The sequence below is a fragment of the Monodelphis domestica genome, chromosome 1 (assembly GCF_027887165.1).
Source record: "Monodelphis domestica isolate mMonDom1 chromosome 1, mMonDom1.pri, whole genome shotgun sequence".
Lineage (NCBI taxonomy): Eukaryota > Metazoa > Chordata > Mammalia > Didelphimorphia > Didelphidae > Monodelphis > Monodelphis domestica.
In genome coordinates, this window is record NC_077227.1 from 57,885,557 (window position 1) to 57,911,463 (window position 25,907).

Sequence of the window (25,907 nt, forward strand, 5' to 3'; positions counted from 1 at the left end):
AAGAAATAGTGTTTGAGCAACAAATTTCAACCCTGGTGGGGAGGCAGAATATAATTAATGGGATAATGAAATTATCTGAATATTTCTTGAAGTGTTACTTCTGCACAAGACAGAGTAGTTCACGATTCCTTGACTTACACCTTAATAATAATTTCATCATTTAAACAATGAGAAACTAAAATAGGGAAATATTTTTATCTGATTCTCACCAATATGGAGAACTAGATTGCTGGGTTATAAATGATGGGACCAGAGGCAACTAGATGTCTCAGTAAATAGAGCACCAAGCCTGGAGGACCTGAGTTCAAATCTGGATTCAGCTACTTCCTAGCTGTGAGATCCTGGGCAAGTCACTTAAACCATTTGCCTAGCCCTTGCCAACCTTCCTCTGTGGAACCAATGCTTAGTATTAAGCTTGAGTTAGAAGGTAAGGGATTTTTAAAAAAATGAAATGATTGGACCTTTGGAAGATAAATTACCTCTCTGTTTTAGAACTTATGGTAAAGGAGATTAAAGCCAAGAATGATCTTATGTGCAGTCTAGATTTAGAAAGAGTGGATTTCAAAGGATCTAGAGAAAGCATATAAAGGTAGGATTCCACTGCTTAAAATTCTACAAGGGAAGTCAGGCCGGGAGAGATGGAGGTCCTGAAGCATAAAATTCTGAAGACTCAAAGAAAATAAAAAGAAATAATTCTGAAGAGGAGGAAAAAGATTTGTCTGAAGTGGCATGGATACCCTGAGTGCTCATGAACTGAGGTTTAAAAAAAGAAAATAATCTGAAAATAGAAACAGAGACAGGTAATGGACAATGAATAAAAACATATGGCATAATCTTATAAAAATAATGCCAAGAATGCTAACACTTATAATCTGCTGAATGATAAACATTTCATAAATACTTACTTTATGCCATATTACTCTACTCATTACTGCGAATAAGAATACAGCAGTGAGATAATCCTTGCACTCTTGGAACTTATGAGTCTAGCCCATAGTAGATGTTTAATAAATATTTTTTGAGTTAAATAAAAGAGAAGACATCTGTAGGAGAGTGGTTGGTTCATTGTTGTCCTTATTCAAAGAGGACCAAAATGATATCACTGGTGATGTCTTGAGTTATACATAAATTGGATTTAAGTGATGCAAAGTTGCCCAAGTGTGTCAGTCCCATGCTCTCTTCCAGTCTTCCTAAGTTTGGTGATAAGACAAAAGTAAAGATGACTGGAGGTAGCTTGAGATGTAGCAGATGACCTTGGATTCTTTGATGTCTAACCAGTCTACAATTCCACAACACTCTTTTATACCACCTTCATGACTGTTGGAACAAATTGTGTTCTGATATATCCCTTTCACTAGAATTCTTTACATTCTAACCAAGAAAGACACAACAGAGAAAAAAACTAAAATGGGTGGGAAGGAGTGAGTAACGGTGGTAGTGAAGGAACTCATCAATGGCTCAAGGGGGCTGGCATTGTGGAGGGAACTGACAGCCTGGTTCACTGACAGTTTTGAGACCTGTCAGTTACCCTCGACCTGGTTTAATCCACCTACCAAGATAGTTTACAGGGGTGTGGCAGCCATACATGTTATAGCCTCTTGGAGTCACAGGTGAGAGCTAGGTGCCAGGAGTATGCCAGTAGATGAACAGCTCTGAAAATGGGCTCAGCAAACCCTCCCACCAGAGGTGCTAGTCTTCCCTGAAACCCCTGTATACCCTGGCCCAGGAGAAGTGTTTTGTTTTGGATAATCACAAGGATAGTGAGTAAGGAAGGGGAGAGAGAGTAAGGAGGGCGTATATACAAGCAACAAGGCAGGTAATAAGATGATGAATGCGGTGGATTATGCTGTTTGGCTGCAACCAGTTATAGATTATTGGGTCATGTAAAATAACAGTAAGAACAGAGTTGGCCCTAAGGTGGGTGTTCCAGAGTTGAAAGGGTTAAATTGAAGACAATGGGAATTTTTCTTTTAGCTCCTTTCAGGAAAAGGTGAAAAGTCAAAAAAGGAAAAAAACCAGTGTATAGTGGATGGACTATAAAAGACATATTCATCTCTTGTTTGACTCCCATATCAGGTCCTGAGAATGAACCCAAGGAAAAAAATGGCTAATAAGGAGCCAGTACTCAGAGATAAGCACAGTACTACATGGATAAGCTAATTATTTAGACATAAATGAATTGATATTTTTAATCCTCAAAAAAAATTGGTAGAAATGATTGCTGATCCACTCACCAATCTTTGAAAATCAAAGGGAAAGACATTGGTATCTGAGTTTGGAGAAGGTTAAATATATTTTTTTCTGTTTTTCGAAAATAAGAAGAGAATAAAATTGATAGGTCATTAAACTTGACTGTGATTTTCTGGCAAAATTATAGAACAGTGTTGGCAAAGTATTGTCATGAGTGCTGTAAAATTGAGATTTGAACTCTGGACTCCATTCCCCAGGAGTCCTTGCTAGCTCCCAGAATTCCCTCTAATCTCACTGAATTCTCACCTGGGACAAGAACAAAATTTTATTTAAAGGGTCTTCCCCGTAGGCGGGCGGTGTCTTGGACTTCCATTTTGGGGCAGACGTGGCTCTTTTCATAATGTAGGTGAGGTTGTGTCTAGGCCTCTGTGGCCTGGACACGTGTTTTCTTATCCTGTATTTTCTTTAATCCTTAACTTTTAATAAACCTCTAAAAAATATAATACTCCTTGCAGAGAGAAACTAATTTCTACCTGCCTCAGTCTCCCCATATTCCTAAATTTTAATCTTTACAGTTGGCGACCACGAAGGGACATGTAATCTTTAAGTTGATTATGTTTTTATGATCCTTTGGGGGAGGACTTCTTCCCAGAGGATCAAACGGAGGGAATGTAAAATTAAGATTTGAACTCTGGACTCCATTCCCCAGGAGTCCTTGCTAGCTCCCAGAATGCCCTCTAATCTCACTGAATTCTCACCTGGGACGAGAACAAAATTTTATTTAAAGGGCCTTCCCCGTAGGCCGAAGGTCTCTTGGACTTCTGTTTTGGGGCAGACGTGGCTCTTTTCATAATGTAGGTGAGGTTGTGCCTAGGCCTCTCTGTGGCCTGGACACATATTTTCTTATCCTGTATTTTCTTTAATCCTTAACTTTTAATAAACTTCTAAAAAATATAATACTCCTTGCAGAGAGAAACTAATTTCTACCTGCCTCAGTCTCCCCATATTCCTAAATTTTAATCTTTACAGTTGGCGACCACGAAGGGACATGTAATCTTTAAGTTGATTATGTTTTTATGATCCTTTGGGGGAGGACTTCTTCCCAGAGGATCAAACGGAGGGAATGTAAAATTGAGATTTGAACTCTGGACTCCATTCCCCAGGAGTCCTTGCTAGCTCCCAGAATGCCCTCTAATCTCACTGAATTCTCACCTGGGACGAGAACAAAATTTTATTTAAAGGGTCTTCCCCGTAGGCGGGTGGTCTCTTGGACTTCTGTTTTGGGGCAGACGTGGCTCTTTTCATAATGTAGGTGAGGTTGTGCCTAGGCCTCTCTATGGCCTGGACACATATTTTCTTATCCTGTATTTTCTTTAATCCTTAACTTTTAATAAACCTCTAAAAAAATATAATACTCCTTGCAGAGAGAAACTAATTTCTACCTGCCTCAGTCTCCCCATATTCCTAAATTTTAATCTTTACAGTGCCCAGTTGGCTCTGGGGGAGCTGTTGTGTTCCCCCTTTCCCCAGTGCCAGAAGACATTTTTTCATTCTCTTCCCCTCTGTCCAGCCACCCAAAGTCAGCACTTTCTCCCTCTTCTCTCTGGGGTAATACAGGGGGCTTACAGGCAGCTTGAAGTTGCAGTCTGGGCACACAAGCTTGAAACCCTTCGCCAGCAATATTATAGAAGAACTCAAAGGGAAAATTACTGAAAAAAAAACAACACAAAAGAACAGAAAAACCAGTTGTCATTAAAAGCTTGTTTTTCAGAACAAGCCACATTTCCTTTTTTTTCAAAAGACAAATTAGACTAGTGATCCAAAGGAATGCTATAGATAAACTTTACCTAGGTTTTTAGCAATGCTATTTGACAAGCCCTTCATGTTATTCTTTTGGAAAAGAGGGAAAGGTATAAACTGGTCCCCAAGATTTGTAAGTTTATTTCTCATTCTCCCTTACCCCATCTATCTAGTCAGTTGCCAAATATTGCTGTTTTTACTTTAATGACCAACCTCTTCTCTCTATTCACCTAGCCACTATCTTACTTCAGTTCCTCATTATTTTCTTACCTACATTATTGCAGTGGCCTCGTAATTGGTCTTCAAGTCTCTCACCAAATCAGTCCATTCTCCATAAAAGCGATTTTCCTTAATTATAGACCTGGCCACAACATGCTTCTCACTCTAATGGTTCCCTAGTCTTTCTAAGATCAAATTAAAACTCCTCTGTTTCCATTTTCAAATCATTTTCCATCCTCCCCCCAACCTACCTTTCCTGTCTCACTGGACTTTACTTCTCCTGTATTCTAGAATTTAACTAAACTTCTCTTTATTCATTACCTACAAGTTCTTCTCTCTCATTTTTCTAGTCCTGAGGTAAAGCCTCCTGGCCAGCGGGAAGCCTTATTGTAGGAAAATAGAAAAGGGATAGAAGTTTTGGATCCCATGAAGGGCGTGAAAGAGCCAACCTTTGAGATGTCAATAATGAGTCAGTAATCAGTTATTATTAATATTTTGGAGCTGCAGCCATGCTCCAATCAATGGATGTCACTGAAAGGCTATATTCCATCCAGAGATCCCAATTTAACACTGCACTAGTCAGAGGATGATATAGTTCAGCTGGGAGAATGTAGAGAGACTAATAGAGAGAATTAGAGAATGCTAGGTATTAGCATTGGAAAAGAAAGAGAGATACCTGAGGCCAGGCCTCAGGTAAAGATAGAGAGGAGAGAGAAAGGTGGAAAGAGTGTTGAGCAAACCTGTGAGATCATCCAAGGAGAGAGGAGCTGGCCACAGCTTCCCAATTTATTCTTTTTGATACGCAAATGAACTCAATACATATTGATAAGTCACATAATGCCTCAATACATATAGATGAGTTACATAGTGTATTGCCATTGGATAATTGCAAATTAAGACAAGGTAAAGGTGGAGTTTTTAACCTCAGGTGAGTGAGACAAAGGGAAGCAAGGTTTCACGCCCTAACTCCAGCCATGCTGGGAACAGAGTTCATTGCCATGTGCAGAAAATATATACATATATATCCATTTCCTTCAGTAGATGCAAATTTTTTTGAAAGTAGGGATTGTTTTCATCTTTATATTCCTATCTCAGAACCTAATATAGTTCTAAGTATACAGTAGATGCCTAATAAATGCTTGCTTGATTGGATATGATTATATGGATTCCAAACTGGTAAAACAGATAGTCCAAAAAAGTAGTTATTGATTGTTCAGTGTCAACTTGCAATAGATTATCTAGTAAAGGGCCCAAGGGAACAAGATTTGGGACAAGTCTGTTTGGAATTTTTGTTCATTTCTTAGACAGATGTGTTAATGTCAACATGCTTATTAAATTGGCTATTGACACAAAGTTGAATGAGATATGAAACACAGTGCAAAATAGTCAGGAGCCAAAAAAGATCTTGACAAATAAGGATGTCAGGCCAAGAAAAATTGAATAAGGGTAAATAAGAAAGAAGAACAAATATAAAGTCCCATCTATGAGATGGGAGAAATTTGGCTTTACTGCAGAGGTGTTATGCCAAATGCCAGCATGGTGGCCCCCAACAGTAAATCTGAACCAGATTAAGATTTATTTGGGAAAAAAATTTAACAAAATAAATAAAAATACAATAAAATACAAATAATGTTAATATGTGGTTTTCTAAGTCAATATGAGGTCTATAAACCTTATGTAGGGTTTAGTTGCCTCATTTCTATTTGAATTTGGCACCACAGCTTCATTGGAATTCGTCTGAAACATATTTAGTAGTTTTAGTGGACTGGAAGTCCAACATGAGTCAGCATGGGAGGCAGTGGAAACAATGGCAAGAAGCAGAAATTGGAGTTAGAGGACCCTAGTTCAAATTCTGTCTCTTCCTTTTAGTATTTGTGTGACTTTGGGAAAAGTCTGAGCCCCAGGTTATTCATCTATAAAATGCATGACTTGGGTTTAATGATTTCTAAGATGCTTTCTGTCTTGAGATCTCTGACTCTGTGGTGCTTCTCTGTTACCAGTAAGACATGGCAGCCAAACGAAACCAGTGTGATCTTAGGTTTCATTAAAAGAGTTACAGTTTCCAGAAATGAAGAGATGTAAGTCTTCCTGTTTTCAGCTCAGCCAGGCCACATATTATCATGGAATATTATTGTTCAGTTTAGAATGCCACCTTTTAGAAAGGACATTGATAGATACATGGTGTCCAGGGGAAAATGACCAGGATGGTAAAAGGACTTGTGAAGAATGATTGAATCATGTAAGAATATTTAACCTAGAAAAGAGGAGGCTTCAGGGTAGGGTGTGAGAATTGTCTCCAAGAATTTGGAGGCATTAGAACAAAGAATAGATTTTTTCTGCTTGGCAACAAAGGCAGAAATTCAGAGCAGTGGACAGAAGGTGTAAAGAGGCCAATTTAGGCATAAGCAAAAGGAAAATTCTTCCTAACATTTAGAGATCGCTTTAAAGTGGAGTGGGTTGCCTCTGGAAGTGATGGATACCTTGGGAATAGTAATATTGGTATACCCTGTTTATAGATATTAAAGTTGAGATGGGAGATCTTTTTTCCATGTCTTATTAAAAATATGTAAGTCAAAGATCCCCAATATCAAGATGGAGATGTAGTTTTACTGGCTCATTCTTTTCCAGTCATATCGAATTTTTCATGATCCCATTTGGGGTTTTCTTGGCAAAGATATTAGAGTAGTTTGCCATTTCCTTCTCCAGCTCATTTTACAGATTAAGAAACTGAGGCCAACAGGATTAATTGACTTGTCCAGGGTCACAGCTAGTAAGTATCTGAGGCCAGATTTGAATTCAGTTCTTCCTGACTCCAGATTTGACACTATCCACTTACCACTTTGCTATCCTATATAACTTTTCTAACTTGGTCTACTCTTTGATTCCCAGTATCTAAGTAATTTCATTGAAAGATCCGACTTGCCTTGTATACTTTATTCTCTATCCCAAAAGGAAAACAATGAAGTGCATTCATTCCTTGGCTTATCAATTAGGAGACTCTCCTGGGTAAGGAGGATTCTACATGATTTAGTGCTGGAGGTTTTCTGAATGGATGATTAGAACTGAAGAAAGAGGCTTACACTGATGAGAATCATATTGAAGAGAACTTCCTGAAACAGGTATGATCTGTCTGGTGAGCTTCCCTGATTTAAAAATCCAGCAATCTTGCCAAGAAAAAGGAAACAGAGGAGTCAAGATGGCGGCTTAGGAGCAGCAATAGTTCAGACTTCTGAAAACCCTTCCTTACCAATCACAAACCAAATGCTCCTAGGGGACTGAAAATCAAACCTAACAACAAGACAGAGCTGGGGAACCCTCCTGCTGGACTCAATTCAAAAGGTATGCCCCCCCCAAAAAAAGCTGAAATCCAACAACACTTGGGTTTAAGGGGAAGGCAGAAGGAAGGTCCCAGGACCACTCCCCCCCCCGCCCACATAGAGTGCTGAGCCCCCAGCTGCAGTAGGAATGTCTGGGTGGGCAAAGGTGCTGGTCTAGAGGGTGTACCTTGTGGGCAGGGCTGTGCCAGGATCAGAGCGTCGAATACAGGTGGCGGGGAAGCAGCCGGAGAGAGTTCAAAGAGCTGGCAATCTGGATGGCTAAGACCTTCCATTTGGCTCCAGCCTTTCAGGAGGCTTTGACCTCAGGGCACATCCAGCCCAACCCAGCAGAACTTAATCCCATCAAAAGTCTTCAGAGCTCAGGGAAGCCCAATCTACAACACTTTCCTTCACTAACTGCTGGACTTTAATCCAATCAAAAGCCTCCAGAGGACAGGGAAACTCAACCCCAACACTCCTCCCTCAGAGACTGCACTGGGAGATCTGACAAAGCTCCAAGGGGGGAGACTGACAGAAAGCCCCAAAACCAAAAAAATGAGAGGAGCAAGAGCACAGACAAATACGGGGAGCAAAGAAGAAGTAAATATGAGCAAACAACAGAAAAAGAAGAAAGAAATTACAATAGACAGCTTCTATTCAGCAAAAGGAAAAGAGGGGGAGAGATCAGCAAATGAAAAATCAGAAATCCCAGCAAATTGGATAAAGGCTGTGAAAGAACACAAAACACAATTAAGAAAGGCTGAAGACAATTGGGAAAAGAACTTAAAAGCTAAGATAAGTCATCTGGAAACAGAGGCACTTGAACTGAAATGAGAAAATAGTGTCTTGAAAGCTAAAATCAACCAGCTGGAAAATGAGCCAAAGAAGATGAAAGATGAGACAAAAGAGATGAAAGACAAGGTAAAGAGGATGGAAGATGACCTCCAAAGTAAATCAGACCAGAATGAAAAGGATGACCAAAAAGCCAGGGATGAAATCCAGTCTTTAAGAACCAGAATACAACAACTGGAATCAAGTGACCTCACAAGGCAGCAGGACACTATGAAACGAAACCAAAAGAATGAAAAAATTGAGGAAAATATGAAGCATCTCATTCACAAAACAGAGGATTTAGAAAATCGTTCGAGGAGAGACAATTTAAGAATCATTGGTCTACCAGTGACCATGACAAAAGAAAAAGCTTGGACATAATACTAAAGGCAATTATTCAAGAAAACTGCCCCAATATCCTAGAACAAGAGGGAAGAGTAGAGTTTGAAAGAATCCACAGATCACCTCCTGTACTTAATCCCCAACTGACAACACCCAGGAATGTTATAGCCAAATTCAAGAACTATCAGACCAAAGAAAAGATATTACAAGCTGCCAAGAAGAAGTCATTCAGATACCACAGAACCACAGTGAGGATAACGCAGGATCTGGCTGCATCCACACTGAAAAAAAGAAAGGCATGGAATATGATATTCCGGAAAGCAAGGGAACTAGGTCTACAACCAAGAATCAACTACCCAGCAAAACTGACTATATTCTTACAGGGGAAAGTATGGTCATTCAACAAAATAGAAGAATTCCAAGAATTTGTAAAGAAAAGACCAGACCTGAACAGAAAATTTGATGTCCAAGTACAGAACTCAAGAGAATCATCAAAAGATAATTAAGAAAAGAGGGAAAAAAGAGAAACAAAACTAAACAATAACAACAAAAAATTTTAAAGAGACTCAGTGAGTTAAAATGATATATATCCCTATAAGAAAAGAGGTCATTGGTAACTCTTAAAAACTGTGTTATTACCTGGGTAGCTAGAAGAATTACACTTAGAGGGAACAGTGATAAACTGTATAGGATGAAAGGGCAGGACACAAATAGGTATATAGATATATGCATGCATAAATACATATACATGTGTGTGTGTTATACAACTAGATCTAAAAAAGAGGTTAATGCTAAAATAAATGTGAAAAGAAACAAAAAAAAGGAAAACAATGAAGTGATAATTAAACCATTAAAAAAATCTAGCTTGTAAGCAATGAAGGATTTAGAAACACATGCTATTTATTCCTACGAAGACTGATATGGTATATGATATATGATGTAACATAATAATATATCAATATATAATATAACAATATAACATTATGTTCTAATATGTAATCTATGATATGATAGACATGTTTTTATTGTGACTTCTCTAAATATCCTCTATATAAATTTATAAATATGTCAGTACTTATAAATATCTAAATTTAGATATTTCACAAAGAAAAAGCCACAAGTTTTATAATTTATAATAAATCCGTAAAACATATTCAATGGAGTATTTACTAACACCTTACAATGTGCCAGGCATATAATTCAAATTAGAGTTTTCTTCTACAGACAATGGCAGCCAAAGGGAAGGCATTTATGTTATGATGCCTTGTTTTTTACTACCTTCTTATTTATGATGGCAGCCGGGAAGATGTCTTGAATCCTTGGGTTCTTAACATTGGTTCATGACCCAAGGTTTGCCAAGGACGCTCAGAAGCATTGCATCATGCAGGATAACCTCTTAACCACAAACACTGGATGAAATGCATACAAGGACTTCAGGATCAGGGATGGGGGGGAGGGTGCTGGGTCTCCAGTCAGGAGAAGGTCAAGGTGAAAGGAAAGGCCATTTCTAGCCCCAGATAATCCCCTTGTCTGAGCAGCAGCTACAATGAATTTAATAGCAGTACTGCTTACCTTTCCTATCTACCAGGAAGAATATCTGGAATATTACAAGCTTATAGCCAGCTACAAAGATGCTGCCATGGACATTTTGACTTCCTGCCAAAGAGAGTTAGGGCAGATGGTAGCTTGGGACATACCCCTCTTGTAGCCCAAAGGCCGAAGCCTGTCTTTGTACTGGAATAATCCTTGCAGTGCATGAGATCTGTCAGTTTTCAAAGCAGGTATCGTGGCAGTGTGATATAATGGATAAAATGCTAGCCTGAGAATACAGATGACCTGGGTCCAAGTTCTATCAGTCAGATACACTCACTGTGTATTTTCCAATAGCTTGAAAGGTTTGGGGACTTTTTTTTTTCCTGGCAGAGGAGCCTTTTGGAACCGCTGAACTATATATGTATGCATGCATATTTGCATGTATGTGGTCTTGTGTTTTTTATGATCTAATCTCTTAATGTATATTTAGAGTATTTTTTAATCCCTAGCACATAGGGATTACTAAATGAATCAATGTATGACCGTGGGCAAGTGATAACAATCTGGGTAACTTTGTAAACAAATAAATTATAGACTATTTCTTGTTTTTTATTGGCAGAAAGACCTTCCACATGTACAGTTCATCATTCTAATAAAGTTTTAAGTCTGGACATGCCAAATCCATCTCTAACTCCCAACTGATGATTATTTTAATATCATTTTGGTCCCATTGGTTTTCTGTCTGGATCCATTTGGAGAAAAGTTAGGGAGTCACTGTTCTAGGTACTTCAGATGGTACAAATGGAAGAAACACTATGTGCTACATTGTGTAATATCACCCTTTGTTTTTTTTCCCAAGGCCTCCAAGGATGCTGCTCCTGACTCTCCTCAGCTGCCATATACACCTCTGCCTCCTGGTTCCCGGCCATTGACCAGCCACCAAGGTAGGAACTCTGGCTTTTGATCTCTTTGTATAGCCCAAAGGGCAGGGCCATAAACTTTGCTGTGTGCCTCTCCATGCTCATTACCGCTTCTTTGGCACTTCAGAGGGAACACTGTGCTTTGCAAGCAGTTGATGAGAAAACCATACCTGTCAAGCCTACAGATTTCAACTCATATTAAACAGGATTTAGTGGCAGTCTATGGGGAAAGCAAATAAATCCATGCCATAATATCATTTCATGATTTTTTCTTTAAATAAAGAGATTATAATACTTAAATCTTGCTAAGTAGATCATTATATCCAATACTGGTGATTGAGGGAAATCGGGAAACCTGTTAATATTTGTAAAGATAAGCATTGTTTAGAAGTTTCAACAATTGAAATCTGTAATCTTAAAAGATTCCTGCTTTGTATTATGATGAAAAGGAATTCTGCTCTGCCTTTTGACATTTAAGAGTGGATTCCACATGCTTCTGTGTCTCTTTGGACACTTGTTCTAACTTTAAAAATGGCACCTGTCTTCAAAGCTTCAGATTCCTGCTGCTGACCTCTGGAGCCCTTCTTCTGAAAAGGAGTGGGATTCAGTCCAAAACAGAGCTTGAAAGCACCTTGCTTCCTAAGCTGCCTTCATAGAATGAGAAATTCTGCAGTTCCAATCAGGGGGAGAAATTGGGAGAGTGTGCAATGTGTGGGGGTAATGTGTTTATCCTATTTTTTCTTGGGATGGCAACCGCTCTTCTAAACGGAGTCTGTTAAGTGAAAATATGTTTTCAAAGGCTTAGTCCAGATTTAAGTTGAGGGTGCAGCACACCCTAAACAGCATTTCCTAAAACAGGAAACATCTCCAGGGATCTCAAGGGACCCTAGGAAGCCAGGTCTTGGGCTTTTCCCACTCTGTCAACCCAGCTGCATTTTCAGCTGGGGGGGGGGGGGGTGAGGGTTGGACTGGCAGGGGGTGAGAAGAGACTGTGCAGGCTATAAGCAAGGAGTCAGGCTGGCCCTCAAAGAGACCTTATTGGTGTTATCCAAGTGACATGTTTATATTCTTAAGGAAGTAATTGAGGAAGCTTTCCAGAAATCCAGGTGTCTGTAAATGGGGCTAGACCTAACCTGCTGGAGAGTTTCACTTTGACATGAAGTAGGGGGATGGGATGGGGGTGAGAACATATTATGCCTTCAGGGTATTCATATATATTCATCTAATAGATGTATCCATGGAGAGTTGTGCCTAAATGGGACTTCTACACATGTATAGGCATGAAGGAAGCTCCCTGCACTGGGAGCTGTATCAAGCAACTCTAGTTACATCCTTTTGTAAAGTCAATAATCCTTGGTTTTATTCTTTATATCATCAGATCAAAGAGATCTAACTAGGAGAGATGTCAAGGACTATAGAGTCCAACCTCCTCATTTTATCCATCAGGAAACAGAGACTCATGGTGGTGAAGTAATTTTCCAAAGCCACAAAGATAGCAAGTATCCTAGGCAGGATTTGAACCTCAGACTTCTTACTCTAGAGGTAATTATCTTTTCTCTCTACCTCATTACCTCCTTGTTAACTTGTATTTTTCTATGATGTTTTAGTAAAGCCATGTGATATTTCTATATTACTAGGATGGGACATTAAGAGAATGAGAGTAGATGGGTGTGGCCAAAAATGTCAGCCTTGTTGCTGTCAGAATCCCCCATTTCTCCTAGTTGAGTTACTTCTTGGGGGGTTAAGGATGACCTTGGTTAAAATCCCTTAATGCCTGTTATGTATAAGCCATCGTGCTATATGTACAAGACAGGTGCTGGGATGCAAAGATGGCAAAAACAAGACTTGTCCTGGCCTCAGGGAGCTTCTATTTCTCTAAATTAAAAGAATATACAGGCATATAAGAACCTAAAGATAATTTTAATACAGGGTAATTTGAAGGGGAAGAGAATGAGGGCAAATAAGGATGTCAGAGGAGGTACCTAAACTGAGCTTTGAAGGAAGACTGGAGGATACACATTTGAGGCTGATGAATGGAAGGACAAGACAGATGGTCAAGTTTGAGGAACCACATAAAAGAGAGTTACATCAGTACAAAGACCCAAGATAACTGGAACTATGGAGTCTAACTGCAGATTGAAGCATTCCATTCTTCATTTCCTCCATGTAAGCAATATGTGTCTTCCTTTTTAAAAATTAAAAAAAAAGTTATTTTTTTACCAATTACATGTAATAACAAATTTCCAGGCAAATTTTTCTAATTTATATGATTGAATTTATCTCTTTTCCTCCCTTCCTTCCCTCCTGGTGTTGGCAAGTGATTTGATCTGGGTTATACATGTATTATCATGCAAAACATATTTCCATATTGTTCATTTTTGTGGGTAATCGAATAAAATAAAAACCCCAAACATAAACACAAATAAACAATTAAAAAATAATATTCTTTCCTATACATGTTGTCTTTCATAGTATGAACATTATGTAATTGGAAATCTTGTGCCTTTGAACTACATTTCCCAGTAGCTCGTTGACTTCCTGTCATTACATGCTGCTCTAGATAGGAGAATAAATAGGGTGGTCTTCTGTGGCTAGAACTCTTTGCTTCCTGGGTCACAACTTTAGTGGAGCAGGCTATTTGAACAGGCAGATTAGCCATGCCATGTGGTTTTATTTTGTTACCTTTTTATTTTGTTACTTCTAGTGATTATGAATAAATCTTACAAAATATAATATTTAAGTTATTGTATATGAATTTAATTTTTACAACATGAAATATGTATTGTATGATAATGCATGTATCACCATCTTGGGGAAGGGGTAGGGATAGGAAGGAGGGAGAGAATATGGATCACAAAATGTCAAAAAATTATTATTTAAAATCATATCAACATGTAATCTGGAAAAAATTAAAATTAACAAAAGGGTTGTTACATAAGACTGGAAAGGAGAGTAGGAGTCAGATCATGGAGGTTCTTAAAGGCCCCTTGTCCTATATTTTATGCTAGAGGGATCCACCATCTCCTTAAAGTTTTTTGAGCCAAGAAGTGACATATTCAGACCAATGCCTTGGGAAGATTATTTTGATTTTGGAGGTGGCTAAATCACAGAGAACAGAGTTTAGGCAGAGCAATGAAGATGCTGTTCTAGTAGTTTAGAGCAAAATGATAACTGCCTGAAAGTATTTAAGAAGATGACACTAACAGGAGAACAAAGAAATGTATCTAGATATGTGAGTTTGAGTGAGATGAGTTTTGAAGGAAGCTAAGGAATATCAAGAGTCAAAAAGGAGGAAGGAAAATATTAGGCATGGGAATACAAATGCACATAAAGAAGAGATGAAACATCTTCTATTGAGAAAAGCAAATAGGTCTTTTAGGCCAGAATATCGATGACTGGGAGGGGAGTAATATATAATGATCCTGGAAAATTGACTAAAGCCAGAACTTGAAGGGCTTTAAATGACAAACAGAGGAGTTTGCATTTTATCTGGGAGTCAATGAAGCTTCTTGGGCATAGGGGTGACAAAATTAGACCCATCTTTTAGGAATATCTGTATGGAGATATTCTGGAAATATATGGAGAAGACTCTGATTATCATAACAATCTAGTCAAGAGGTGATAAAGGCCTCAGCTAGGATGGTGGCTATATGATTGGAGAGAAGGGGATGTTTATTAGAAGTGTTTTGACATATGAATTGACAAGACTTGGCAACTGATCTCATTGTCTGGTAAGAAGGAATTCAAGTAGAATCCCCAGTTTGAAAATCTGGACACTGGAAAAATGATAATTCCTTCAATATAAATAAGGAAGTTAGGAAGAAGAAATATGTTTAGGGGAAAAGCTGATGAATTTCCTTTTGGCTATGTTGAGTTTGAGATGCTTATGGGATATCTAGGGAGCGATATTCAATAGGCAGGTGAAGATTGGTATCTAACACTCAAGGGAGATGATGGCTCTGTAGATTTGGAATTTATCCCCATAGAGATTGTAGTTGAACTCAAGGGAGCTGATGAGATCATTGAAAGAGGAGAGGGCTAGGATAGAGCTCTGAGGCTCACGTAGGTATCAGGGACAGTGTATGGATAGATAATCCTGCAAAGGTCACTGAGAAGGATCAGTCACAGGTAGAAAGAGAAGCATAGCAGAGAAATGTCACTAATGCTCACCCAAGGAGAAGAGGAAGATCTTATCCAGATCTTATCCTTATCCAGAAGAAAGGGAGAGTTAATAGGAGCAAACATAGCAGAGAGGTGGAGAAGAATGAGAACTGAGAATAAGACATTGGATTTAGCAATTAAGAAGTCACTGGTAAAGAAAAGGACTACCAGTAATAATGTCAAAAAAGAAGAAAAAGAGACAAAAGGTCACTGAAGAATTTGATGTTCAAAAGGAAACAGGACATATTTGAATATAACATATTGAATTTTTTTATGTAGTAGAAAGGAAAAGTAAAATGTACATGAGGGAGATATTTATAACTTTATGAATAAGCCTTATTATTCACTCTACTTTGTTATAATGCTCATTTTATTTGGTGTTTGGTAAATTCAGTATAAAAAATAATAACTTAAAAGAAGGCACTGGGGACCTTCAGGAGAACAGTTTTAGTCAATCAAATAGCAGGAATGAAAGCCAGATTGTTGGAGTTTGGGAAGTGAGTGGGAGGTGAGAATTCGGGTGGTCATGCATGTGTAAAGATTTTTTTCAGAGTTTGGTCTTGAGAGAGTAGAGAAAGATAGGAAGATAAGTTGAGGGGATGATAAGGTCAAATAATAGGGTCTTTTTGTTGCTTTTGGAAGGGGGAGATCTGGGTATGTTTGTAGAATTGGGAGTCTTCTGCATTGAGAAGAAAATTGAAATTGGAGAAGCTGGTTAGATGGCCAAGGGGGTGTGAGTAAAGAGAAAAGAGAAATCATAGAATCTTACAATTATAGAAAAGAACTGAGTAGGATGTCTGAGACCACTCTGGATAGAACCACCAGGAACACCTACATTTAAAGGGTGGGAGACAGATTATGATCTAGAAAATGTATCTGAAAAAAGACCCCAAATATGGGGAGAATCAAGGTAAAAAAAGGAAGAAATATCCAGGAGTACAAGGTAATCAGTTTATCAGAAACTTTAGAGAAGATGAAAGTTAATAACTGAAAAAACAAAAAATAATATTAAATTGAGCAGCTATTGGTAACCTTTGAAAGTGAAAGGGATAGGAACTAGACTGGTGATTTCATTGATATAGGAAATTCTCAAATAAGGAAATTCCTTCTACCAAATTAAATCAGCAACTGCTTTGAAACATATAGCTTTAACTTTATTTTTTTAATCCTTCTCTTCTGCCTTAGAATTGATACTGTGTATCAGTTCTAAGACAGAATAGCAGTAAGGACAATTAATTGGAGTTAAGTGACTTGTCTATGGTCACACAGCTAGGAAGTGCCTGAGGCCAAATTTGAACCCAGGATGAGACATCCCCAGGCCTGGCTCTCTGTCCTCTGAGCTACCTACCTGTCTCCACTTTCAATTTTTCAGAGCATGTTTTCTATTGAGCAGTGGGATAGGGAAGCTGGATTTCAAGGAGTTAAGAAGTGAGAAGTTGGTAAAGAAGCATAAGCAGTCTTTCTAAGGTTTTTGAAAATAAAAAAGAGAGAAAGAGAAAGCATAGTGGAGGTCTAAACAGAAGGCACACATAGATGGGAGAGTCTAAAGTTGAAACAGAGAGAGAATGAACCAAGTGTCAAGTCCAAGAGCCAAAAAGAGAAGAGTGATGCAGTAAGCCATGAAATAACGGAAAAACACATCTGTAATAATTCTTTGTAGAGTGTAATTTAAGACTGAACTAATACTAACTGCTTATCATATGAATATAAAGGAGTGGATCAGTTTTCTGCCAGAAAAGTGTTCCTTGAGAAGAGGGACCATGGGACATGAGAATAAGAGCTGAATAGGATATCTGAGGCCATCTAAGGTCTCTGGACAAAACCACCAGGGACACCAATATTTAGAGACTGGGAGATACAAATGAACTAGCAAATGTACATGAAAAAGATCCTAAATAGGGGGAAAATCAAGCTAAGAATATTTTGACAAGAGATTGGTTCATGTCCTATGTTGGTCTCTGCTTGACACAATCAGGCCCTACCAAGCTGCTGATATCAAGAGAGACAGAAAATTGAAAAAAGGAAGGTACAGAAAGTCAAGCAAAGGAGTGTCCCAATGGAGGTGCACCAACTTCCCAGGTTTGCTGAGGAACAACTCAGTAGGATGAATTGGCTTCTGATCAAGAGCCAGCAAATGGAAATGACCACCACCACCACAAAATTTGCATCACAAAATAAAGGATAGTTCTCTCATAGTTTCATGGGGGTCATCTGCTCTAACAGTGCCTCCCATTCTCATCCCATTTTGCAAGAGGAGGAACTGAGAACAGAGTTTAAGTGATTTGTCTATGGTCACATAGGTGACCTTTCAAAGCTACCTCTCTACTTATGTAGGCTTACAAAAATCATCAGCTTGAGTACCACAGTTTAGAATTTAGTTCCCAATTTTTTACAAGGAATGAGGAAGCCATAGCAAATATATATTGGCTTATCGTTAATGGGGCATCATGCCAGGTCACATCTCATGGAGCAGAAAATTTCATTTCTCCATGGCCTTTAGATGTACAAATGGATTTTTTGCTATTTAATGCCATTTTTCTCCTCCAAGTTTGTGTTAGCTTTCCATCATGTTTTGACTCCATTGCCCATCCTTCCTTGTCTTCCTCACATTCCCATTCTAATTATTCCCTCTTCTTGGTGTCCTCCATATCCAGCCTAAGCCTCATGCTCTAATATGGCATGATAATCTTCATTATTTATTATATCACCAGGTTTCAAATTCTTGTTCTATGCTTAGGATCTGATAGTATGGTTGGCCATGAGCCATTGACAGTAATGGAATACTATATATGGTGGCAAATTGGGTTGATTTTTCCTAGGAAGTAGGCAGGATAGGATACAATTATCATGATCACAGCAATTTGGAGATTTGTTTTTTGGTTCCCAGGTTGGAACCTGTGAATGACAAATCTTTTCAACACTTAAATTAATAAAACTATTTCAAATTGCTTAGCATAAGAATCATGTAGCCTCTGAAGTGTCAAATATTGATGCCAAAGCCAAGGTCTCTTATAAAAGTTTTTCTTCTAACAAAGTAGACCTTTTACACGGAGAGCACATTGAGAAACAGCAAATGCCAATTAATAGAAATGGAGTAAGTGCTGTCAATCATACTAATAATATCAACATTTCATCAAGTGATACCTTCTTACAGCATTTGATACTTGGCAGGCAAAAGTTAGCCTGGAGACAGTATTTACAAGTGAATTGATTCATCCTGTTCCCAGTGCTTTCCAATACATTAAAAAATCTACCCAACATGCTAGATGGGAGAAACATTTTTAAATGTTTCACACAACCATTATTCTATCCCACGGTGTGACCTCTCTGCAATATTGTAAAACTTATAAGTTCTTTGACTTTCTGAGATGTAGAGTTGTTACTCTCTACTTTGAAGAGAACTGGTAAGAGAGTTAAGATATCTGAATTGTAAAACCATAATTTATTTTCATTGTGAGCTATGGTAACTTTGTGACACAATTTCTCTATCTTTAAGGAGCATGAAGATAAATATCTCTTATTTATAGGAATCAATGTTCAACATTTAAAATTTTCAAATTAAACATGATATATATTCCTTTTGAATATTTTAAAAATACTAGAGAAAACAAAGTCTCAAAGTCTTAAAGACTTGGTTTCAAGTCCTGCTCTTTTAACACATATTGTCTGTGATTCTTAGGAAAGTCACTTAGCTGCCTGTGTACTCTAGGCAATTAACTAAGATTATAAGTAGCCAATAAGTTTCTGGTCTGAATTTGGATAGTTTTCCTGATCTTGGAGTTCCATGTGAATTCCTAGATCAAGTTCCTGTAATATTTCCACAGATTTATGATCTCTTGGCTGCTGCTACTCCCTCCACCCATCTATGCCTTCCAATCAAGTGTGAGTCTTATCTTCATTTATTCATAACTCTGTCAATGAATATCCACCCAATATGCTGGATGTCTTCCCATGATTCTTTGGATCCTTTTTTGGAAAGCAGTACAACTCTCAGGTTGCCCATCTGTTAGCCTTCTCTCTAACAAGACTGACCAAGCTACTTTCTAGGTGAATAAAGCTCTCTGTATTAGAGACACAGACAAGCTCTTGGTAATATGCTGCAATCTGCCTACATTCAGTGACTGTCCTTCATCTATCCTTTGAGTTACCTGTAACAGGAATTCATGTAGTCCTTGTGTTTGATGATTAGTAGCCATATGTAGAATCTTATAAAGCATATAAGAAGGGACTTCCCTGGGTCACTAGGTGGCTCAGTGGATTGAGAGACAAGCTTAGAGATAAGATGTCCTGGGTTCAGATTTGGCCTCAGATATTTCCTAGCTGTGTGACCCTGGACAAGTCATTTAATTCTCATTTCCTAGCCCTTCTTGCTCTTTTGCCTTGGAGCCAATACCTTGTATTGATTCTAAGATGGAAGGTGAGTTTAAAAAAAGGAGGGTTTCCATGGCATTGAGACATTTGAGGGTGATTTAAAGTTCTGTTCAGTTTCCCTAATGTGATTCAGACAGATTTCCACCTGTTTGAATCTAGGCCCAGATTAGTCCATTAGGTTCAGGATTTATGTATTGATGAATTCACTCACTAGCTTGTGCATCTAGCTTAATCCCAGAATCCAGGAGCTATGTAGAATCCAGGGTGGATGAGTAAGTCAGTCTCTTCTGAGTGATTGTGGATTTCTCTGAGAAGACCTGAAGAGAACCCCTCTTCTACATGGTTTTATACTTTGAAGTCTGCATGTGTCTTCCTCATGTTTTCATCAAGCATATCCTTTATATAAATGCCCAAGAAAGTCAATAGCTGAAAGGTTCTCTATACACAGAAATATCAGTAAGAGAACTTTTTGTAAAGTCAAGGAACTGGAGACAATGTAGGTGCCCATCAGTTGGGGAATGGCTAACCCAATTGTGGTACATGAATTTAGTTGAATAATATCACTCCATAAGAAGCAATGATTATGAAAAATTCAGAGAAGAATGGGAAGACTTATATGAACTAGATAAAGAGTATAATAAACATAACCAAGAAAACAATATTTTCAATGACTATAGCAATGTATGAAACTGAATGCTGGGTAGTTATTATAATGACAAATCTTGGCTCTGGAAAAGAAATGAGAGAATGTGTCTTTTATTCCACTCTTACAGAGGGCAGTAATTGTGGGTATAGAATATTATATAAGCTGTCAGGCCTAGCTGATCCATTGCTGAATTGCTACGGATTTCCCCCTTTTCATCCCTCTTACTAGGGTTAGGCTCCTTAATCAGGGAGAGGGAAATGACATATTCTAAAATTAATGTAATATACAATCAAAAGGCATGCATCAAAATAATATAAAATTTTTAATAATAGACTATACTTGTCACATGGAAAACCATTCTCATAAAGGGTTTATAAAGATGAAAAAGCAGACTTATGGATCAGGAGCTGTTAATAGCCTCTTGATCATTTTGTTCAGGGGTTTAAAAACTAGCCTGTGATCTTTTCCATTATTTTGGAATCTCTCCCTCATTGAGACATCTTGAAAATCAATTCCTGAGTGCTTTTAAAATTGTGTTGCCTCCAGCACAGATTACTTCTGTATCTGTTTGGTCAGGTCTGGCCACTTTTTCTGACTTCATCTTCTTAGGTGCCAATGCCATTTTCTTATATAGTCCATCGAGCATTGATGGATTGAGACTAGAGGTGGTGGGTGAGCCACTGTAGATAATGAGAAGGGATCTCTGTGTAAAAGAGGGCATATCCTTTCCATCTCATATCCCACAACCCCCCTATTTTAAATATTAGGACAAAGATCTCTTGCCCACCAATACTGGTTCAATGGCAGAATTGTCATAGGGAATCACATTACTTTTGCTTTAGTAATTACAATTATCATTGTTTAGAAATTCCAGACAAGAAAATCCCTTAATCTGAAACATAGCTATTTCTGGTCTAAAATCCTCAACTTGCTGAAGAGCTTTTAAGATTAGAACATAGTTTTAGAGGAAATGATGTGTCATGTCTTCCTAATTGAATTTCCAGGACGGATTTAGGGAATTCTAAAGAGATTGTAGATATTCAAGTTGGAATTTGGCCCTGACCCTGGCATTATAGCCCTCCTAAATACTGAGGCAAAAACAAACAAATCTCCAGCAGGTTTAAAGCCAGATATCTATTCTTTGCTCAGACATACATACTTAAACTACTTAACTGCACTTTCAAATTGCATGTCTGCAGTCAGAAAAATTGTATCTTCCGAATAAAGCTAGAGAAGGGGGAGTAGGAGCTCACAGTGTAAACTGATTCTTTTGTTCAAGGCAGACTTGGAAGGCTGGCGTGGCTTCCAGGTTCTTTTGCTGTGGAGCCCCCTTCTGCCATCTTTGGGCCAATTGAAAGGTAAAAGGAAGATTTCTGACATGCCAGCATAAACTCATCCTATGCCTCTCTAATATTGAGACATAGCCATGTGTGCAATGGGCTGCTTCAAATGAAGAACCATTTGTCAGCCTAGGGATATTTGTTCAAGAAAGAGTTAGACAGGATGGCCTCTGAGGTCCCTTCCAACTTGGAGATTCTTAGATTTGAGGATAATGGAAAAAATTTGCCTTTCTTGTCCTATGGAAAATCTGATCACACCCACACTCCCACACCCATTCTCACACTCTAGGTGATCTTGGGCAATTAATTCACTTAACTTCTTCCCTTAGCCTCAGTTTCTGCCTTTGTGAAATGAAGGAATTAGATTAGGTAAAATTTCAAATCTAGATGTAAGATCATATGAACCTAATTACACACACACACACACACACACACACACACACACACACACACAGTTGTCCAATCATTTCAGTTGTGACCTACTCTTTGTGATGCCATTTGCAGTTTTATTGGCAGAGATATGGGACTGGTTTGTCATTTCTTTCTCCAGTTCATTTTACAGATAAGGAAACTGATGTAGACAAGCAATTTGCCCAGGGTCACATAGCTAGTAAGTATCAGAGGCCACATTTGAACTTAGAAAGAGATGGAATTTAAAGGCAGAGAATGGGGAGAAAAGCTCCAGTGCCATTGGCCAACTTTAACTAGAATAAAAGGAGGGCTAGTATACTTTGTAGTATAGTCACTCTCGATCACCGAGAGACTACCACTACTACTACTTAGTATGGTTTATGGAAAGTATATGCTTTTAAAATCTTCTTTCATCTCTACCTGTCTGCTATGGCATTTCTCTGATGGTTGGTTTCTCTGTCTAATCCATTCCAAATGTCTCTAGCTCTTCCTGGGGAGAAGGGACCTCCCAATGAACTCAACCTGTCACCCAGTTTACTGAGTGCTTTATGCAAATCTCAGATAGGAGTATGATGAACATCTTTTTGAGGATGTTATCTAAAATAGGTATCCCAGAGTGACAGAGTGTGACTAAACCCTCCAGCCTGTGGCTGCAGTACAAGCCTCCTTATCATCTTACTTTTTTCTTTCTTGCAAAGTATCTCCACTTGGTTGTCCCATAAGCATCTCAAACTCAATCTGTCCAGAAGAGGAGTTATCTCCCTGCCTTCCCACCACCACTCCAAGCTCAGCCCTTCTCTAGTCTCTTCTAATCCTCTAGAATAAACACACATAGACATACAGATTTAGTTTTGCATATTTTCTCCCCCAGGATGTTCCTTGAGGGAAGAAGCTATTGGTGTGTTTTTCTATGTGTATCAGGATTCTATTATTAACTATCACTTACAGAAGTGATATTGAAAGGGACCCCTAGGGGGAAGGGCATGGGATGAACCCAAGGGGTATACACAGATAATCAAAGAGTAGGAAGTTGGGTCAAATTCTTTTTACAATAGACAATTGAGAGGTTTGCATCTAACTTGATCAACCTTTTTCACTCAGGGTTGATGAGGAGATCCCAATTCCCCCCCTCCCTCATCCTACAGCTATGTAAACTATCATTCTTTCTCCTTCTACCCTGGTATGGATCCTCTGTGTAGTTGCAACCTAGCCTTCACCTAGGTACCTATACCAACATAATCTCCATCAAACCCACACCCTAGCTTCCAAAAGCATCAACTGGCTGGCTCTGCCCTCTGGGTTTTCATCCAGTAAAGAAGACCTTACCCTTTCTCTTTTTCTGGTAGGCCAAAACAAGAGTTATAGGAGATGAAAGCAGGGATGTGTTTCAGTCTGTATCCCAGACATCACTTCTCTTGGCTCACAATCCAGAGCTCTTTTCACTAGACTATTGACATGTATCACTACCCAATAGGACAATATAGTGAGAAACTCCAAGGTCTCATACTGAAATGGAAGTAGAAAATGGAAAATGAAATGGAAGAAAGAAAGATGAGGAAGATTCAATTCAATTAATCTCAACAAGCATTTATTAAGCACTTCATATGTATGTGCGACATATTGGCAATACCAAGTCAAAGCTACAAACAATCCTTGCCCTCAAATGGTTTACTTTCTACTAGAGGGCAAAAAACAGATAACTAAAGATTAGACAATTTGAAGAGAAAGAGAATACTAACCACTAATGGAATAGGGAAAGGAGAGAGGGCCCCTGTGATGTGCCTTAGAGAAAGATTAGATTTTTATTTTTTAAATTTTAATTTTTTGCCAATTACATGTAGTAACTAATTTCCACATAAATTTTCCAGTTATATGATCCAGATTGCCTCCCTTCCTCCTTTTCTCCTCCCTCCTGAAGCTGGCAAGCAATTCAATCTGGGTTATACATGTATTATCATGCAAAACATATTTTATGTTGTTCATTTTTGTAAGTGAATAATGAATGATTAAATTTTTAGAAGGCAGAGGAGAGGAGGGAGTTAATTCTGTGTGTAGGGGGCAGTCCTTGCAAAGGTATGTTTGAGTGTTGGGGAAAGAATGCCTAGTTCAGGGGAGAAGCAAAAAAAGGTTAATGTAACACAAAGTGTGTGAAATGTACTAGTAGGATCCATGTAAGGTAGGCATTTGCTAAGGCATCATTTTCTAAGTGGATTGGGTAGATGCTCACAAATGATGGCCCCCACACCTGAGCATAGATACTTGAGCTTTTATTCTCTCAGTAAAATTTCTCTGTTATTTCTTGTTGGAGACTTGCCACTGAGTGTGTCTATATCATATATTTAATAGTTGAACTTTAAGTTCAAAAAGACAATGAAGAAAAACAAACAGAAGAAATCTGCTTCTCTGAAAATTTGTTTGGAGAAAGGTAATCACCTTACCTCTATTATCATTGGCAATCTTCTCTGTTATTGTTATTGACATAGTTGTTAGGTGCTCATCTCATTCCCCAGCCCTGGCATAGTCTAGTTATGTTGGAAATTGATTTCTGGGAATGTCACAGAGTAATTTACATAGCAAGTTATCATAATTAGTTATAGCTTGCAGTTTTCTTAATGTGAGCTACATTTTATACTCAGCAATTTTTTCTGTATATTGACATAAAGTGCTGCATGTGCTCCAACCCCACTTCAAAACCCCTTAAAACAAACCCTCAAACTGTTTTTTAATCCCTTAGTTAACCTGTGAAATCACAAAAGGTTTTTTTTTAATAGAAATCACAAATAGAATGTTTTCTTAAGCTTATTTAATTGATTAGAATTAAATAAGTAAGGGGAAATTAAATACACTCTGATCCATTACATGTCTGTCTGGAGATGAGCGGAGATGGATAATATATTTCATCATGAGTCCTCTAGAATTGTAGTTGGTTGTCAGGTCCATCAGTGTTCCTAACTCTTTTCAAGTTACCATGATAATATTGTCGTATGTGTACAGATTTCTCTTCTGGTACTGCTCACTTAACTTTGCATCAGCTTATACAAGTCTTCCCAGATTTCTCTGAAGTCACCTCCTTCATTTGAATTAGATTTCTTAGAATAATCTGACACATTAATTAACGGGATTGTGGAAACTACATTTGGGGCAATTCAGCTCAATAGCCATTAATAGGGAGCCTACTCTGGTGCTAGGCTCTAAGGATATGAAAATATAATCAAACTAATCCCTCACCTCAAAGAATTTACATTCTGCAGCTAGAAAAAAAATATATAAACAGATAAGTAGACTACCAAGGGTATGTTATGAACTCTTTGACAGGCCCATGAAGCTTATGAACCTTTTCTCAGAATAATGTTTTTAAATGAATAGAATACAATTCATAGTTTTACAAAGGAAACCAAGTATATGGAAACATAGTTATCAAAATAGTTTTTTAAAAGTTCACAGACGCGAGGTCACAAATCCCTGGTATTTACAAAAAAACTATACAGAGGGTAAAAAACCACACCCACAAACTCACACAGAGTAAATTCAAAGTAATTTTGCTTGTGGGAGAGTAATAGTATTAGGTATTAAGTCTAGAGTGTACACAGCATAAAAGAAAGCACTCAGAGAAGTTAGAGCTGTTTATCAAGGTGACCTTAGTGACTGATCATCAAGCACTCTGCTAGACATCTGTCTCTTGACCCAATATGGCCATTTAGAAAGTTTAAATAATCAGTCTATTGTATTGTCATCCAATTGGCTAAATGGGACTACAGAGCATTGATGTGATTAATTGTTTGGTCCTTGGCTGCTGACCTATTCAGTCATATAGACTCTGTTTAAG

The 25,907-nt window shown here is 38.2% G+C and overlaps 1 protein-coding gene across 1 annotated transcript in view; it reads left to right on the forward strand.

The window, feature by feature from the left end:
- Positions 1 to 25,907, forward strand: part of LRMDA (leucine rich melanocyte differentiation associated) — a 645,209-nt gene that overhangs the window by 401,132 nt on the left and 218,170 nt on the right. The window contains exon 6 of the mRNA XM_056815370.1: positions 11,092 to 11,176. Coding sequence (XP_056671348.1) covers positions 11,092 to 11,176 — 85 coding nt within the window. The remainder of the gene's footprint in view (positions 1 to 11,091; positions 11,177 to 25,907) is intronic.